Here is an 18,430-nt window from a genome sequence, read left to right on the forward strand (position 1 = left end):
GGTTCGAGACCCACCTGGGCAGTGAGACCTCATCTCTACAATAAATAAAAAAATCAGCCGACCATGGTAGCACATGCCTGTAATTCTGGCTACTTGGAAGGCTGAGGCAGAAGGATCGCCAGAGCCTAGCAGGTCGAGGCTGCGTTGGCTGGGAGCGGCCACTGCACTCCAGTCTGGGTGACAGAGTGAGACTCCAACTCACAAAAAAAAAAAAAAAAAAAAAAAAAGAGGAAAGGAGGTGACTTGCTACTGAGAAATGATGCATTGTGCATGTATAATATGTTTTAAAAGGAAATTCTAGTTTGGCAGAAGGGCAGCACATAGAAGGTGTTAGATGGACTGGTGACTGGATTGAAACCAGTCTTCTTTTGAAGAGACCTGAAGTCCTTTGAGGGTTTACATCTTTGGATGTTGTTATAGGGGAAGCATACCTAGACATTTATTACTGGTACTCATTCTTTGTCATTCCTGAGAGTAGCACTGTAAATTAGCAGATGTCTTTCCCTGTAAGAACTCAACGCTTTTCCCCATCAGGGCTCTTCTGGGAATATGTGGGATTTTCTCAGTTGCATTGGTTCCCTCCCTCTCTTGGGACTTGGAAAGAGGCAATGTGTCCCACTCTATTGTAAACCCTTTCCAAAGTCTAACACTCTAAAAGCAGTGAATATGCGTGTAAGTCAACGTTCTTCTAATTGCTATAATTCTCTAGGTCACTGGATAGACTATTTCATCTGAAGTCCTGGCTTTGAGTCCCTAGGTTGACATTTACAGTGCCTATCCATGGCAAGGTTGCCAGATCATTTCATGACCTGGATGCAGTGTGAAGTGTTTAGCAGAAAGCCGAATTACCTCTGTCCAATTATCCTAGGGCAACAACACTTTCCAATGCAGTCTCTTCCCTGGCAAGCACTGGCCTATCTCTGACAAAAGTGGATGAAAGGGAAAAGCAGGCAGCATTAGAAGAAGAACAGGCACGTTTAAAAGCTTTAAAGGTAAGTGTAGTTATTCCCTTTACTTGGAAAGATAAGTACATGTGTTCATAAATAATTGGGGCCTCTATATAGACTTACGGTTTTAAATGTGCAGCTATCCAATGAGCTGAAACTCATTTTGATTTTTTATCCTGACAGAATGACTAGCTACATCTGTCACAGAATATCTACTATCAAAAAAAAATTAGAAATGCTTGTTTTCTAGAGGTCTGGTTTCTGGAATTTTTATGATAGATGCCTTTCTTAACAGGAACAGCGCCTAAAAGAACTTGCAAAGAAACCTCATACCTCTTTAACTACTGCAGCCTCTCCTGTGTCCACCTCAGCGGGAGGGATAATGACCGCACCAGCCATTGACATATTTTCTACCCCTAGTTCTTCTAACAGGTAGGGGTAGAAGTTAAGGTTATCTTTGAATATTTATGTTCAAAGACTTCTAATAGAAATTTTGCAAAGCTTTTCAAGTTTATTTTGATTTATGATTTTATCATTATTGATTCACAGAAAAGAGGGAGTTAATAAATGGCAGTATTGGAATAACACCTGAAGATAAAGTGATAAAAGTTTATATTTTCCGTAGTTAGAAAAAGGTAGATGGTCGAGTTAACTAATTTATGCTAATTGCAATACAGTGGTTCTCTTTCACAAACTTTTCATTGTATCAAGTTATTACTAAACACATTTATGAAGCATCTAATGGTTCAAGACCTTATAGCTCTTGGATATATGGGTATGATATGTATTTCAAAATATCATTTCACCGGATATTCAAAGTCTGCCATGTCTATTTCCTGGTGTTAAGTCACTCTGTAATTTGGAACACGGTAACAGTTTAGTTGCCAGATTTCTTGGTTTTGAAGCCTACCAGACCAGCTTTAATACACTTCTTGTCTAATTTAAGTGTTTTAAAAACATGGACATATAATATATCCAGGCAAATAAGAATAATTGGCTTTTTCTGAAGCTGTTTTATCTTTTACCTCAGAATAAAGTAGTTTAGAAGTCAGATTCTGGTTTAAATCCTGGCTCTGATATTTCTTAACCTTTTTAAAAACTGAGTGATTCTCAATTTTAAACATGCATCAAAATCACCTGGAAAGTGAGTAAACCACAGATGTCTGGCTCCCAACCCCAGAGTTCTGATTCAGGGGCTAAAATGCTAATTTCTAACAAGCTCCCAGATGACTACTGTAGGTTTAGCACAGTGCTCTAGCGCGTGGTACATGCTCCATAGAGAGTGGTGACTTTTTTCTTTGATTTTGTTGTTGTTGCTGTTTATTTTATTAACTCATCCCCAAAAGGTCTTTCACCTGTCTACTGAATCCCGAACTATCTGAACTGCTTGTTCCGTGCATTCTCAATTGCTACCTGTCCCTAAAATCTTAGTAGGTGTTTGATGAATTTAGTTCTGTGTTTTTCTTTCAGCTTTATTGTTTGTTTGTTTATGTATGCTGCCCTCCTTAACCTCCAGTAAAACAACATTTACCCCATTATGTGACAAGTTTTCAACTTGGAGACTTTAACTTAGAGACCTTAGGAGAGAGATAAGTGGAATGTTGAAAATTTAAGGATGAATGACATTATTGGATAAAGAACTAATTTCACTATGTTTTATCTCAAATATTGAAAGTTTTCACCTTTTTAATAATAATAAAGCCTTACAACCTGTTTATAGAATGCGTACTGCATGTTCTGTGTTTTCTCCAAAGAACTAAATGAATTTAAATTTATATCTACTATCTACAAAACTATATCTAAAAGGCATGTCTTTACAACTTTTTTTTTACAAAATGCAGTTAGAAGGAATAAGTTCTAGTGTTTGATGTAGTCTGTAGTCACAGTCAGGTGATTATAGTTAACAATAACTTAATTGTATATTTCAAAGAAGCTAGAATAGAAGATTTGGAATATTCCCAACACAGAGAAGTGATAAATGTTTGAGGTTTATGCAGGTCTTTACACATGATGTGTGTGTATCAGAATATCACACATACTGCATAAATCAGTACAAATATTATGTATCAATTTGAAAAAGAAAAAAAGAAACTTATTTTTGAGAATGTGTAAATTAAAAATTAGGAGCCAGGCATGGTGGTACATGCTTATAGTCCCAGCTACTTAGGAGGCTAAATCAGTGGGAATGCTTGAGACCCAGTATTCAAGACCAGCTTAGGCAACATAGCAAGACCTCATCTCTTTAAAAAAAAAATTAGCTATACTATGGTACATATAATGCCTCAATTCACTTTTTGTTATTCATAAAAATCACATAAAAACTTTATGGTCAGAAATATATCATGTAAATAGTGCTCCCTAGAGTTGTTGATGGGGTGACTATTTTAAGCTTACACCATACATGCATATAAAAAATTTTCCCCTGTATTATTGATATGTTGTTTGACTACTGAGGCAGTTAGAGTGAGCATAATGGGTATTTTACTTTGTAGGGATATTGGTATTGCAAATGTGATTCAAGTTCTTTGAAGATTACAAGTGGGAAAATAATTTTCTCAAAACAACTAAAATTGCCATGGTGTTTCATATTTCAGAATCATGTTTGGCTTAATTTCATTAAGGAAATTAGTATTTTCCTGGTGAAGTCATTAATCCTTTCCAGAGGAGTTACTGTGATTTGAGCCCTGTGTAAACTTAATATACAGTGTTTGGTTATTTTTCCAGGCCTCCTTAGAAATATGCTGTTATAAGAAGGCATGCAACTGTTATCTTACTGAAACTGTACCTGCTTTTGAGGTTTACATTATTGTTTCTTTTCCCAGTTTTTTAAAATGTTCTTATTTGTGGTAGTGGGGGTGGTGGTGACTAAAGTAGCAAAGTCTATCTAGTAAACGGCATCTTCCCAAATGTCTTTCTAGCACATCAAAGCTGCCAAATGATCTGCTTGATTTGCAGCAGCCAACTTTTCACCCATCTGTACATCCTATGTCAACTGCTTCTCAGGTAGCAAGTACATGGGGAGGTAAGTGTTAATATTAATGAATTCTATTTTAGATGTTATATAGGCATCTCCTCCCCCTCTTTCTGTAGAGTTTTACTTATTTGTATAGTTTTTGGTCACACTTGATAATTGAGAACTTGAGAAACATTAAAATGGCAGTGAAATAATTTTATTCCTTGAATAAATATTTATCAAAAATGTAATTTTGGAATTTGTGTTCAGTTAAATTATAAAATGAGTTGTAATAAAGATGAAATTAAATGTAAGAAGGACCAGATCTATGTTTAAGTATGAAATTGTTCTTTTAATGTTGAATTTGTATTCCATAATCAGAAAATGCATAATAGTTATTTTGATTTGGGTATAAAAAATTTTTTAATTTTGGGGAAGAAACTCATCTTTGTGTAAGTATATGATAAGGTTCTAGTAAAACTCAGATGGTGTTATGAGTGAACTATGATGTGACCAGGATTCTCATGACAAACATTATGCTGCTTGTGTGTTAAGTGTTGATTTAATTAAGACCTAAAAGATTTTTGGAGAATTTTCACAGAATTTTCTCATAGTACCAACAGGAATGTTTATTGCCCTTGAGTAGTTCTTTGATCTTAAGATGACAACATCATGATCATGACCATGACCTAGCATCTTAGAAAGAGGAAAGAGCTTACTTAGTTCATGTCAATTTTTTAAAGTTTTGTTTAGACATGTGTGTGTTTTCAGATCATCATCTTTGGTTGGTTTTAGTGCTTCTGTATGTATGTAAGTATTTTACAAACACACACTCAAAGTTGATGCAGAAGGAAGGGAAATATCCTAAGAAGGATACTGTCTAAAGAGAGAATGGCAGGATGCCATAGCATTTTTATTGGCTCACATATAAAATAAATCTGAAGTGATAGGCTTACCCTTCATAGCAAGATAAATTAATTATTCTAATGAGTTTTTACAGTATATGAACTAGTTTTTTTCATTTTTATTTTAGTGCTTTGAATTTTTGCTTTATTTTTAAGGCACTATTTTTATACTAGAATGTAAATTCTGTGAAGGCAGGAGTTGTAAAGTGTTGTGTTCATTGTTACATCCCCAATGTTTAGAATACTTGCTGATGTTTAATAGTAGTTTGTAAATGTTGGCTGAATGAGTAGACGTTTACTCTTCTGCATAGATTATTTCTGTTTTATGGTGTGGCAAAGAACAGAGATAGTGAAAAACTGAAAAAATAGATTTTTAGACTAATTTCGTGAGCCTTCAAGTGACTAAAAAATCTAATTGACTCTGAAGGCTAGTTTTATTTAGGTAAATCTTAAGCTCTATGAGTAATTTCTAAAAATCGTAAGATAGTTTAAATATTTTAGAATTATTTCTGAATGAACAATAGGTAGCAAATTAAGGTTTAAAAAGGAGCTTCTTAATAACCTAATGTTAAGTTCTGATTTTAGGATTTTTAATCTGTCAAACTTTTATGCTTATCTTCTGCCTTACTGTGAATTGTTGTAGAAGAGGTTAGAATTAACATGACCATTTAAGCAATTTTAGCTTATTTTGTTTTTTTAATGTAATTGTCTTTCTAAAACTAATGTTGAGAAGTTTATCTAAATAGATTGAACATTTTACAGAAGGCTTAATGAAATTAATATATTTAACATTTTAAAGAAACTAAACTGAAATTCTTAATTGTCATGTCTGAACACCATGTGTGATTCATTCTAACAATGACAAGTGAAAGTTTCTACTTGGAATTATTGAATTCATGAAAGCAGATAACTAATGCATTTCTGTGGGAGAATAATCCTAAGTATTTTCAATCTGCAAAAATTGCTCTGTGTTCTGTTAGAAGAAATTATTCCATCAAGAGTCTATATGTGAATACAATTAATTGGAATACATTTAATCATGTTTTATTTCTCTATTTTAGGTTATTTTGCTTTGTGTGCTATTTCTATTTAAATTTCCCCTATATTTTTAGCATTCACTTTGCTGTATACAGGTAGTGAGATTAAAAGCACAAATCAGGCCAACTGTGGTGGCTAATGCCTGCAATCCCAGCACTTTGGGAGGCCAAGGTAGAGGGATTGCTTGAGGCAAGACTTAACCTGGCAACATAGCACGACCCTGTATCTACAAAAAATAAAAAATTAGCCGGGTGTGGTGGCACACACCTACGTTTTTAGCTACTCGGGAAGTTGATATGGAAGGATTGCTTGAGTCCAGGAGTTCAAGACCAGCCTGGACAACAAAGCAAGACCCTCATTTCTACAAAAATTTTAAGAAAATTCTGTTTTCTGTGTGTAATTGTAGATATCAAATTGTTTATGTCCTCAGTACTGGGTCTATTTTTGTCCTTGTTTTGACTTTTTTGAATTATTTTCCCATGACTCTAGTGTAGCATAAAATTAAACTTTCAAATGAATAATGATAAAAAATAATGGACGAAGCGATTTTTAAAAAATTTTAAGGGATTTAGAGATACCAGTCTAGTAGATAAAGTTTAAGTTGGAATAGCTGGAGCATTATTATCATATATTAATGAATTTGCATTGTTATAGTATAATGTCCACTAATATATTAAACATAATCTAGATTACTTAAAGTGTTTTGTCAGGTAGATTGGAGCTGGTTTTCCTTACTGTCTGATTGATCTAAATATAAATGTACTTGTATATGTTTTCTGCATATTCTTCTCTGGTATGTCACATAATAGGGAGTGATTGAGATTAGGTGCTTGATAGAACAGTAACTAACTAGTAACCATTTCTGAACATGTCTTTTCTCATAAACCAATAGATCTGTTATAGTAACGTGTATCCTTTTTTTAAAAAAAAATGACTTCTCCTGTGACTTTTTTCATATGAAAGACTAGAGAGATGTTTTTGGTTACTTAACTTGCCTGATAAAATATAATGTACTTTAAAAAGTCTATGCAACTATCAAGTATTTAAAAACAGAACTAACCTAACTGGTTAACTCTAAACTTAATGTAATTCCTTTCTTATGCAAGAAGGAATTACCACGGCCATCAGTACATTTTCATTTTAGTATCAAAAAAACCCCCAATTCTTCTATCTGACTGTTTTCTCCTTTTTATTTCTGAATTATTTTTTCTGATTCTTTTTTCTTAGTGTTTCATTTATTGAGAAGTGGATGAAGAAGTTGTTGAAACATCATTGAATTTGAATAATATATTTAACATATTTTGGTACATTTGTAGGACTTTATTTTTTGAGGAATAATTGATGTTCCATAGGAATGTTAGGAAAGTTCTTATGTGATAAAAAAAATTAAAGTTTTATTTAAAAGATGTTTTATGTTGAAACCCTTGTCTTTTGTATTTTCTTGGTATTTCCCTTTTTCCAACAGTTGTATTTGGGTTTGCAGAACACTTGCCTTGAATCTGTTGACTCTAAAGGAAAGTGTACCTGTAAAATAGTAAATGGGCTGGTCCTTAGGCAATTGTTGCCTTCTTAATATTCAATCACACAGTCTTAAGAGTAAAATGCAGTGCCTAGTACTGTGAAGGTCAAGAACTAGACTATTGTATAAACAAGAAGAGTCTGCTGGTTAGAAGTATTAGGGCTATCTTCTTATTTTTAATTGTATCACAAAGAAAAGATTATGACACTATTTTTGCTGCTCTTTTTTTTTCTCTCCCAATTTAGTTAATTAAATCTTAAGGATTTCAAAAAAATGCATTTCAGTCATTGGAATGACAATTATCTTGAGTGAGGTATTAGTATAATAATAATCTGATTGTAGAATAACTTTAGATATAGGATTTTATGCTAATACATATTTAGTATCATTTTAGTAGGGGGCAACACTTTTGTTGTTCCTTTAGCAAATCGTTTAGGCTCTAAAGCTCTTTGCTAGACCTTCAGAGCTGTTCCCAGTCTATTAAATGGGCAATCTTTCATCTGTGTTCTTAATTGTCTAAAATTCATTTCCCCATCCTTAGCTCTTTTCTTCGTCTTTATTTTTTATTTCCTATCTTTGAACCTGTACTGCAGTTATCTGCACACGCTAGAAACAGCCTCTTGCCCCTGATTTGTCATTTACCCTTCCCTTTTTTTTTGAAAGTTTACTTTATATGACACACATACCAATTGTTTATATCAATTATTTGAGTAAACATAGCTGTGCCACCAAAGCCAGTACACTTTCACCTGGACAGGGAAAATGGGTGCAGGGTGGGTGGCTCTTTTATAGAAATTTTTGGGTTATTCTCTTTTTTTCTTTCTTTTTTTTTAACTACCTGACTATTGGCTTTCTGATGTTAGCAAATAAAATGATTTTTTTCCCTGGTGATTCATTTTAAAACATGTTAAATGAAATTCTTCCATCTTGGTGATTAGATATTTTTCATTTGAGATTAATAAACAATAATATAGCTACTACTTTACACTTTGCATCTTTTGACTAATTACAATACTAATTTATTTACTTCCTTTCTTCATTTTGCTGTAATACACTTGGACTGCACAGATCCTTTCTCTGCTACTATAGATGCTGTTGATGATGCCATTCCAAGCTTAAATCCTTTCCTCACAAAAAGTAGTGGTGATGTTCACCTTCCCATTTCTTCAGATGTATCCACTTTTACTACTAGGACACCTACTCATGAAATGTTTGTTGGTAAAGTACCATTTAACCTCTTTTTCCAATTCATGTTATACTGCCTAATTTTTTAAATGTCTCCATTAATTACTTTAAAAGCACTGCAGTAATTACTTTAGATTTTAATGTCAAATTCTAAAATAAATAACTATAACATAGTGAGATTTTTAAGTTGACACTAATACCCCAGATTTTATGAATACAAACTTTTAGGAAAGAAAATTTCTTTTGATGTTGAAGTTTTTTAAAGTGATTTATTTTCTGTCATGTTTTAGCGCAACACTCTAGCTCTCTAGCGTCACATATAGATCTCGTCCTGTTTCAGAGTTGGTTGAAAAGTAACATCTCTTAAACTTTGTGCTTGAGAACATCTCTTAAACTTTATTGCTCTTTGCAGTGATCTTTAATGTTTTTTAACTGTTTCACATTACAATTTTATCTTTTCCAAAATCTCTACATACTTTTCAGCCCATTCTTAAGGGTTTCACTTTATTGTTAGTCTGGAGATAAATGAGAAGTAGGCAATGTGTGTTGCGTTTTAACTAATAAAACAGTAAAGCAACTTAACTCGAATCCTGTAGTTGCAGTATAAAAAGGCAAAATTTCACACCAAAGTTGCACAGAGAATAGTAAGTTTTTAAGTATATACTAAAGTTGAAATCGCTGCTTTTGAGTTTTGCTTTTATAAAAAAGATACTAATTACTCCTCAAAAGATGGTGACACTGCTTGTGTTCAGTTAGAGAAACAGCTTGAGGTAATGTGAATTTAAATATTTGATTAAAACAGCATTCAGAAAGTCATCTATCTTCCCTAAACAGAATGTGTCCACATTCTAAGTATTCTGTTAGATATACATATGAGAGAGAGGGAGGGAGGGAGGGAAGAAAATAACAAGAAAGCAAGTTAATGGTGGAAAGAGATTAGAGAAAATTCCAGGTTAGGTGCTCTAATTATATATAACTTGTCCAATAGCTTAAGCCGTGTATATACCTAAAGTGTAACAATTAATGGCAGTAATTCCTTTATGTCATGGTGATATGAAGTCACCAACACATGCTCTATAGGATTAAGAACAACCCAGAAAAATCAAAATGGCTATGTGACTAGATACCCTCTGACCTTGCCAGAGGGAAGACATTTATCTGATATGATGATTAGTGTAATAGGCAGTTTGTCCTCATTGAAGCTTCAAGAGCACTAAATTGTAAGGCAAGTGGGTTGTGGCCCTAACTGTGGGTATATGCGAGTGTCTGTGAAAGTGTCTAGGCCTGATTTCTCATCTGTAGCACCACACATTAGAGGACAGGTTAGTGTTGGCTATAAAGCCAACGGCCTCATATTTTTTTTCTAATGAGATACAGTGTTGGGTTTTTTCAAAATTTATTGCAAACATAATAGAATTTTTTTTTAATACTCATAATGGAGCCTTAAGTTCTTTTCATTAAGTTGTAATTTTAAGAATGCCAAGGGCTTAGACTCCCTGTTTTTTGTTTTGTTTTTCTTGTTTTTCTCACCTATCCCACTCTTAACTGTTCCTCCTCTTCCTTCGTTTTTTTTCCTGCTTCTTCCTCTACTTCCTCTTCTTTGTCCTTGCCTCCCTCCCTGCCTGTCTGCCTCATTCCTTCCCCCTTCCTCCTCTTATTCCTTCTCTTTCCTCTCTCCCTTCCTGCCTTCCTACCTTGTATGCCTTGGCAGCATTTTTTGTGTCACTCAAGTTTATCCTAATATTACTAGTTATATGCCATGTTTCTTCCACTGTAGCTGGCTTATTTGAAGGTAGGTAACAGTATCTTTAAAGTTTTTATGCAGGAGGGATTTTTCTTTTCTTAAAGTTTTATAAACTTGCTAAGAAAAAATATACTTATTTGCTTTTGAAGAACACGCCAGTTTATACCTAATTTCTTTTGCTTTAATTAAACACATGATAGTTTTATGAGTAGATGCCTATCATCTTCTTACTTTAATCCACACTCAGGACTTTACATTTTCAGAAGGGTATATACATTTTAATATTGCAAGCTTATGTAATTTGAAGTTCTTTGTATGTTCATCTGTGTCTTCACAAATGTATTCAAGACCAGTGCAGTAGTAATACAACCTCAAAGTCCAGCTGATTTGTGTGTGTGCGTGTGCATAGTTATTATTACTGTTAAGTTGGCATTAAAAAGAATGTTCAGCACAACTTAAGGATCGAGGTTCTTTACTGGCAGTAAGAATTGGCCAGAGCTACATTATTTAAAAATGGGATTTATGAGGACATTTGGTAGAGTATGCTTGGAGTTTAGTGAGGTTAGGTTTTTAATTCTAATTTTGCTTCATTGTTTACTATGTGATTTTAAGCAACTTTAAGTTTTCAAGGCTATGAAAGGTGAGATAATAGTGTCTTGCAGGATTGTCAGGAGGTTTACATATATGACTACATAATATGCAGGACTATGCCTGGCAAATAAACTTATCGTTAAAGCTACTACTATTAAAATCCATTTTGGAGGCCAGGTATGGTGACTGGTATCTATAAAGCTCAGTTTCCTGGGAGGCTAAGGCAGAGGATCTCTTCAGAGCTGGAGTTGGAGATCATCCTGGGCAGCATAGCAAGACTCTCTTGCAAAAAATAAAAACAAATTTTTTAAAAAGCCATCTTGTGTACAAGATTATTTCTTAATTAGAATGTACTTTTTTCCTAAATTATTATTTAAACATGAGATACAATCTTGAACATTTTTTTCTTCACTCTTGCCAAGGATTATTCACTTTTTGGCCTAGCATTAGCAATGGAAAGTTCAAGAAGTTCGTAAAATTTGAATTGTTTCTATTTCATAATTGTTATAACTATAGTAAAAATTTTGCTTACTTTTTATATGTAAGGTGAAATACTTAGGATTAAACTAAAAACCCCTATTAGATTCTAGAATCAAATAAATTGGGATGCAGATCTTGGTTCTGCCACTTACTAAATCTTTGACCTTAGGTAAATTGTTTAATCTCTTAGTCTCCCCTTTTGCAAAATGGGGATAATACTATCTCACAGAGGTTTTGTGAGGTTTAAATAGTACCATGTTTATAAAGCCCTTACATAGTGTTTAATAGAACTTAATAGGTGGTAGCAGTTACTTTTACAAAAAAAGTATGAGGCCTGATTTATTGTGGCACTACCACTACAATCCATTAACAACACAGCCAGTTTTTCTTATAGTTCTTTGAAATGCCTTTCTGCCCCAAAGCTCATTGATCTTGTACCTTTCAGTTATTATAATTGTCCTGTTGAGATTTTCCCTGTTGGGCAGTGGTTTGTAATTGTTAATCTGTGGACTGGTGCTGGTCAATGGCAGTGTTTTCCATGGGCCTTGTTGAAATGAAGGCGTAGGCAGGATAATGTAATAATTATATCATGAAGTTAACCTTAACTTAGAGATCTGGCATTTTGTGTATGTGTGTGGTGTTTTTTGGGGGTTGTTTTTTTTGTGTGTGTGTCTCTAAACTTTCCCTTTTGAAATAGTGATAATTAGTTTAGTCTCTTTGTCATCAGTAACTTTTAAAAATTAAGCTGACAGTTTCCCAAAAAGTTAATGACGTGCATTAACATGATAATGTGAAGCTCTTGCTTTGAAGATGTGTGTGTTATAGGTGCTCATTAATCGTTCTTCTGAAAATACACTGCTTGCTTCCCTGGTAGCTTATCAGCTATCACAATTTATTAAAAATTTCCTTCTTACTTTTTTCCTCTGTCTAAATAGAGGCTTTTAAAACTTGAGATGCAAATCCTGGATTACTTTATATTTCTAATCTTTTGTACTTTTAGATAATCATACTGTAATTTCACAAGTTGGTGCCCCTAGGTTAGGAAATGTTTCCTTTCTTTACAGAAAGTAATGAAGTTGTTTCTATATGAATATAAAGGTTAGACTTATCTCTATGATATCAACCATATTCTAGAAGACTGGGGAAAAATAATAGGAAAAGGTAGGAATTTGATGTACTAGCCTAGTTTTAAATTGTTGTGCTGATCTGATGTAAAGGTTAATGATAACATAGCCAAGGTTGTTACCAGAATGATGTATATTATATATATACTTCTTATACTGTGATGGTAGCATGGGCACATAACTAAGCATGATAGACTTCTGTCTTAAATGGATGCATTAGCTTTTTGTGTAAATCATTTATAGAAGAACCAGTAAGCCCATGGTATAATTCTTAAACAGCTTGCACACTTTAAAATATTACTAAATTGGTAAGTCTAAGATTCTAGGAACCTTCTGATGAATAGTCAGAAGGCTTATGTATTAAATTATTTTGTGTTTTTGGCAGTGTTTATATTCTCACTGTATGACCAGTGTCTTGAGTTCAGAGTAGTTAAAGGGTTAAGCTGGGTGTGATGGCACATAGGTGTAGTCCTAGCTACTTGAGAGGCTAAGGTGAGAGGATTACTTGAGCCCAGGAATTTGAGACTGCAGTGAGCCATGATTGTGCCACTGTTTTCTAGCCTGGGCAACAGAGCAAGCCCTGTTACCTCTTGAAAGGAAAGAGTAGCTTTAGGATTAAGTAATCATGGAACAGGATTAAACCGATACATTCTCAGAAAAATGTGTACCCTACAGAATATTCATTATATGATGAAAGATGTTATTTTAAAATAGCATTATTAATGTGTACCAGCTTGTATAGGTCATTAATAATAAATCATTGTTTGCTGCCTTGTTTTTATCTTTGAAGTTCTTCTTGGACATTTCACCAAATCTTGTCCTACTTTTTAGAGTTTTAAGACCAGTCGTTCTACAACATAACATTGTACTTCTTTACATCCTGGTGGTATACATTAAGAATTCAAAGTGAGATTCTGACCCAAAGGGTCCTTAGCAGGAACTAGGGAGAGGAAGAGAGAGAATCTATGTTTAAGGCTCCAAAAATATAATTTCTCCCTAATGGTGTAGTTGTTAACCTTCTGCTATCAGGAATTTTTTTGAGATGAAAGAGGCCTTAGGAGCCTTGTAACCTTCGATAAGCTTAAGTAATTCCTTCTATGTGATCCTTGCTAGACTTCTTTTGACCTGGATATACTCAATGATTGAAAGTTCTCTAAGTCTCATGACAGCCCTAATATATTTGGATGATTTTAATTATTCTTTTCAGGCCATAGAAACTCAGAACCTCCCATAAATACAATGTCACCTAATAGAACATCATTTGTTATCTCAGCATAGGCTGGCCTTAAAAATGTGAGCTTGTTGCCTTTTTGCTTAATGCCACTAGCATCAGTGTAACACAGGCAAGAAAGAATAAGGTTTCTTGTTTATGGTTTGGTATTTCAGGCTTAATGTTAGGTTAATTAGTATGTTTGATTGTATACTTTTCAGCCCTGGTGTTGGAAGTAATAAGTTGCAGTTGGTGTGTGTGTGTGTGTGTGTGTGTGTGTGTGTGTGTGTGTTTTAAATGTTCGAAAAGCACATGGATACAGGTGGACATAAGGATTAGTGGGTTGTAACTTTCAGAGTCCCGTCATTTCTCAGGTGAAGTTAAACATTTAGTTTTTGATTAGCATTGAAGGAAGGAAGGGAGAAAGGAAAGAGAAATATGAAAAATGGGTAGATGGGAGGGAAAAAGACTTTTATCTTGGAGATGCTAAAAAGTTTCATATATCTTTAAAGAACAATGGAATTATTTCATTTCCAAATGATCCCTTACATTGCATATGTATTTTGGTCCTTGCAAACTCTTGTAATTTTATTTCAGATGTTTGTTTTTTTTTAAAGATTATCAGCATACAAAATTGAGGTAAAATATAAGCAGATATTTTATTTCTTTAATAAAGTAAGTTTGTAGCTTAACAGCAGCTGCTCATTTGTTAGTTTTACCAGTGGGATGATTTTGTTGTAGAAAGTGAAACCACCACAAAAAATGTGATGGTATAGAAAACATTTTGCTTGAAGGATTGCCTTTGTTTTGGGAATTTATTGCTTTTTCCATTCTATTGTCATTAAAAAGCTTTAAATGTAGAGTTATTTAAAAATTGAACTTTTTTCCATTTTGATTTTTTCAGGATTCACACCCTCTCCAGTTGCACAGCCACATCCTTCAGCTGGCCTTAATGTTGACTTTGAATCTGTGTTTGGAAATAAATCTACGAATGTTATTGTAGATTCTGGAGGTAAGAACATTTTTTTAATTAAAAATAACTATGATGTTCTAATTTAGATTCTGTGTAAGGAAAGGTAATGCCGCTTTTAACATGTGTAAGTAGATTAAATTGGGATAGCCAAAGAAATTGTCCCCTTTCCCCCTGACCGTAGGTGAGAACTTAAAGGAAGAGTCATTATTGTCATTATTATTTTCTTGGTGGCAGTTTAAACTCTGGGAAGATTTTGTTTTTCCCTGTACAAATTAGAGAGAGAAAAAGAGATTTAGCTCAGTAGAATGCTGAGTTGCTTGTGACTGTGTAGAATGTTGTGCCTTTTTAGACATATAATATCTATCTTTATGGAACTGAATAACCTTATTTTATTTTAGTGTATGAAATTGACTATTTTTGAACTGGGACAATGGAACCTGTGGTTCTTTAAATACTTTGATCTTCTTTGTTTAATAACTAGAATATGTTACTGATCAACCTTTGGTTGCAGGGGCTTATTATTATTTATTATGGTTCATTTGTCTTTTTTTTTTTTTTGAGTTGGAATCTCACTCCATCGCCCAGGCTGGAGTGCAGTGGCACACTCACGGCCACCCTAGCATCGACCTGCTGGGCACTGGTGATCCTTCTGTCTCAGCCTTCCAAGTAGCCAGAACTACAGGCTAGCGCTACCATGCCCGGCTAATTTTTTATTTATTGTAGAGATGAGGTCTTGCCAAGTTGCTCGGGCTGGTCTCGAACCCGGGGACTCAGGCAGTTCACTTGCTCGGCCTCCCAAAGTGCTGGGATTACAGGCTGAGCCACCGAGCCTGGCCGGTTCATTTGTCTTTAAAAAAACTTTATAAATCTGTAGAACCAGGCTTCCACTTTGTGTTTTCATTTATACCTTTTTCATTCGAGGCTTATAGAACTTTGACATTTATTACTTCTGTTCTTACGATGGGATGGCCTGTGATTTTGGTTAATAATTTACTTTCAGTCATTTAAAGTAAAGGTATTGTGCCCAGTGCAGTGGCACATGCCTGTAATCCCTGCACATTGGGAGGTAGAGGTGAGACTGTTACCTAAGCCCAGGGGTTCAAAACCAGCCTGGGCAACTTGGCAAGACCTCATCTCTACAATAAATCAAAAAATTAGCCAAGTGTGATGGCGTGTGCCTGTAGTCCCAGCTATTGTGGAGGTTGAGGTGGAGGGATCACCTGAGAAGAGCAGGTTGAGGCTGCAGTGGCCATGATCATGCCACTGTGTTAGCCTCCACTTGCTGGGCTCAGGCAATCATGCCACTGTGTAAGCTACAGAGTGAGACTCCCACTCCCACTCCTCCCACCCTGTCCCTAAGAAGAGAGAGAAAAGGTATTGAGATGTTCTTGACTTTATGTCATATAATTTATCATTCAAAAATTAAGAAGCAAGCTTTTATATAAAAAATATGTGTAAGCTGGATGCAGTGGCTCATGCCTATAATTCCAGCACTGTGAGAGGCCACGGTAAGAGGATTGCCTGAGCCCGTGGGTTTGAGACCAACTTGGGCAACTTGGTGAAACCTCGTCTCTACAATAAATCAAGAAAAATGAACTGAGGGTAGCACATGCCTGTAGTTCTAGCTTCTTGGAAGGCCAGCTAAGGCGGAAGGATTGCCTGAGCCCAGCAAGTGGAGGCTGCGGTGGCTGTGGGCGTGCCACTGCGCGCCAACCTGGGTGACAAAGTGAGACTCCAACTCAAAAAAAAAAAAAAAAGAAGTATAGACTAAGAATTTGTTTTTTTCTATATATTAGTAAGTATATAGAAAAAAAGTATATAATTATATATTAGTAAGTATATAATTACACTTTTTTTGATGTGTCCGAGTTTTTCCTTTGAGTTTGTCTTGGGGAAAAGAAATAGAGACCCATTATTCATATTTTGTAAACTACCATCTTTGGTGACTTTCTTTTTTCATCCTCTGTTATTTCTAGATTGTGCTATTGAGTCCCTTAGATGATTTGGTCGGTTGAATTTGCTTTTACCTTCTACCTTATGGTGGAGAATCTTAAAGAGCTTTATTTTAATTTGTAAGAAATGTCCTTATTTACGAGATAGGTTTATGCAATAAGAATTGTTTAGCAATTCTTAGATAGAATTCACTTATATTCTCTACTTTAAAGCATATACAAGTGCCTATAAGATATTATTTCTTAAAGTAAAAGGAATTTTTTTCAAAGTTACAAATATATATATATTTTCTACCTATGTTACTTTAGCTATAAGTGAGTTTTCAGAAAATTTGGCTGGACAATTTGCAGAAAACATTCCATTTTTTTCTCATTTCCACCATGCTCTTTTTTTTTTGAGTTGGAGTCTCACTCTGTCACCCAGACTGGAATGGCATGATCATACTCACCATAGCCTCAAATTCCTGGACTCAAGCAATCCTCTCCCCTCAGCCTCCTTTGTAGCTAGGACTACTGGTGCATGCTACCATGCCAAGCTAATTTCACAGTGCTTTTCTCTTATCTCTTTAACCTTAAAGTAATTTTGTCATGATATAAGATAAATAATTTCTGTCAAAGCAAATATAGCCTTTGCAGTCAATTCATTATGAATGGTGAATTTCTTCTTTTTCCATTTTAAGGCATTTACTAATGCTTATTTTCTGGAGAACTTTTCTAGTGAACAAACAAGGGGAAAAGGCAGAGACCACCTTTAGAAAGCTATAGCACTATAAATTTCCTTACAAATTCTATTTCGTCTGTTTGTAACTTTAAGGCTTTGATGAACTAGGTGGACTTCTCAAACCAACAGTGGCCTCTCAGAACCAGAGTCTTCCTGTTGCCAAACTCCCACCCAACAAATTAGTATCTGATGACTTGGATTCATCTTTAGCCAACCTTGTGGGCAGTAAGTAGTCTTGGCATTCTTTAATCTTCTTTAAAATATGTTGTTTTGTTAAAATGAGTCTAATTTTAACTACTTTTTCCCCTCTTTTCCTAGATCTTGGCATTGGAAATGGAACCACTAAGAAGTGAGTGTTTTATATTGGTATTCTTCCCCTACATGTCATTTAGAGATTTGGCTTTTATTTGGAAAGTATATGTAGAGATAACAAATCTGCATCCTAAGTGCTTTGTTTAAAGTATATAGTTAAACTTTGTAAGTAGAGACATTTACTGTTCTCACTTGTGTTTATTTAAAGTGATGTAAATTGGAGTCAACCAGGTGAAAAGAAGTTAACTGGAGGATCTAACTGGCAACCAAAGGTTGCACCAACAACTGCTTGGAATGCTGCAACAATGGTGAGTTGGAGAAGCTCCTGATATAGTAACACATGAATAAGTATATGTGTAACATGAAAATGTTTTTAAAGTGATAGGCGTAAGTAGAAAGAATGTTGCTGAGTTTTAGAAGTATAAGTAATTTGTATTTCTTTGAAGGAAGCCGGTTGACTATATTTGCAAGGTACATTTTAGTAGCTAACATGTATTTAAGAGTTACTTTTTGCAGACATCTTCTAATAAATAATAATTTGGTTTTATTTTGGATAATCCTCATATTAATGCTGTGTGTTAGTAATTATTATTATGTCCAGATGAGGAAATGGAGGCACAGAGTTATTAAGTAATATGCCCAGGGTTACAGAGTTCTTAAGTAATTGGGTGCATTTTTAGAGTCTGGGTAGATGCCTAACTGCAGCGCATATACTCCTTTTTTTTTTTGAGTTGGAGTCTCACTCTGTCGCCCAGACTGGAGTTCAGTGGCTGCTC

General features: G+C 34.6%; 1 protein-coding gene across 21 annotated transcripts in view; it reads left to right on the plus strand.

Moving 5' to 3' along the window:
- PICALM (phosphatidylinositol binding clathrin assembly protein) overlaps positions 1-18,430 on the plus strand; it is a 102,434-nt gene that overhangs the window by 61,845 nt on the left and 22,159 nt on the right. For 5 of the 21 annotated variants that reach the window (XM_008071106.2, XM_008071160.2, XM_008071129.2 and 2 more), the window contains 8 exons: positions 869-992; positions 1,243-1,379; positions 3,866-3,969; positions 8,431-8,580; positions 14,601-14,708; positions 17,436-17,567; positions 17,661-17,691; positions 17,863-17,962. In XM_008071106.2, coding sequence (XP_008069297.1) covers positions 869-992; positions 1,243-1,379; positions 3,866-3,969; positions 8,431-8,580; positions 14,601-14,708; positions 17,436-17,567; positions 17,661-17,691; positions 17,863-17,962 — 886 coding nt within the window. The remainder of the gene's footprint in view (positions 1-868; positions 993-1,242; positions 1,380-3,865; positions 3,970-8,430; positions 8,581-14,600; positions 14,709-17,435; positions 17,568-17,660; positions 17,692-17,862; positions 17,963-18,430) is intronic. The other 16 variants (XM_008071115.2, XM_008071168.2, XM_008071139.2 and 13 more) reach the window with 5 other exon arrangements.

Source organism: Carlito syrichta, unplaced genomic scaffold (assembly GCF_000164805.1).
Source record: "Carlito syrichta isolate Samal-C Ts95f unplaced genomic scaffold, Tarsius_syrichta-2.0.1 Scaffold112660, whole genome shotgun sequence".
Classification (NCBI taxonomy): domain Eukaryota; kingdom Metazoa; phylum Chordata; class Mammalia; order Primates; family Tarsiidae; genus Carlito; species Carlito syrichta.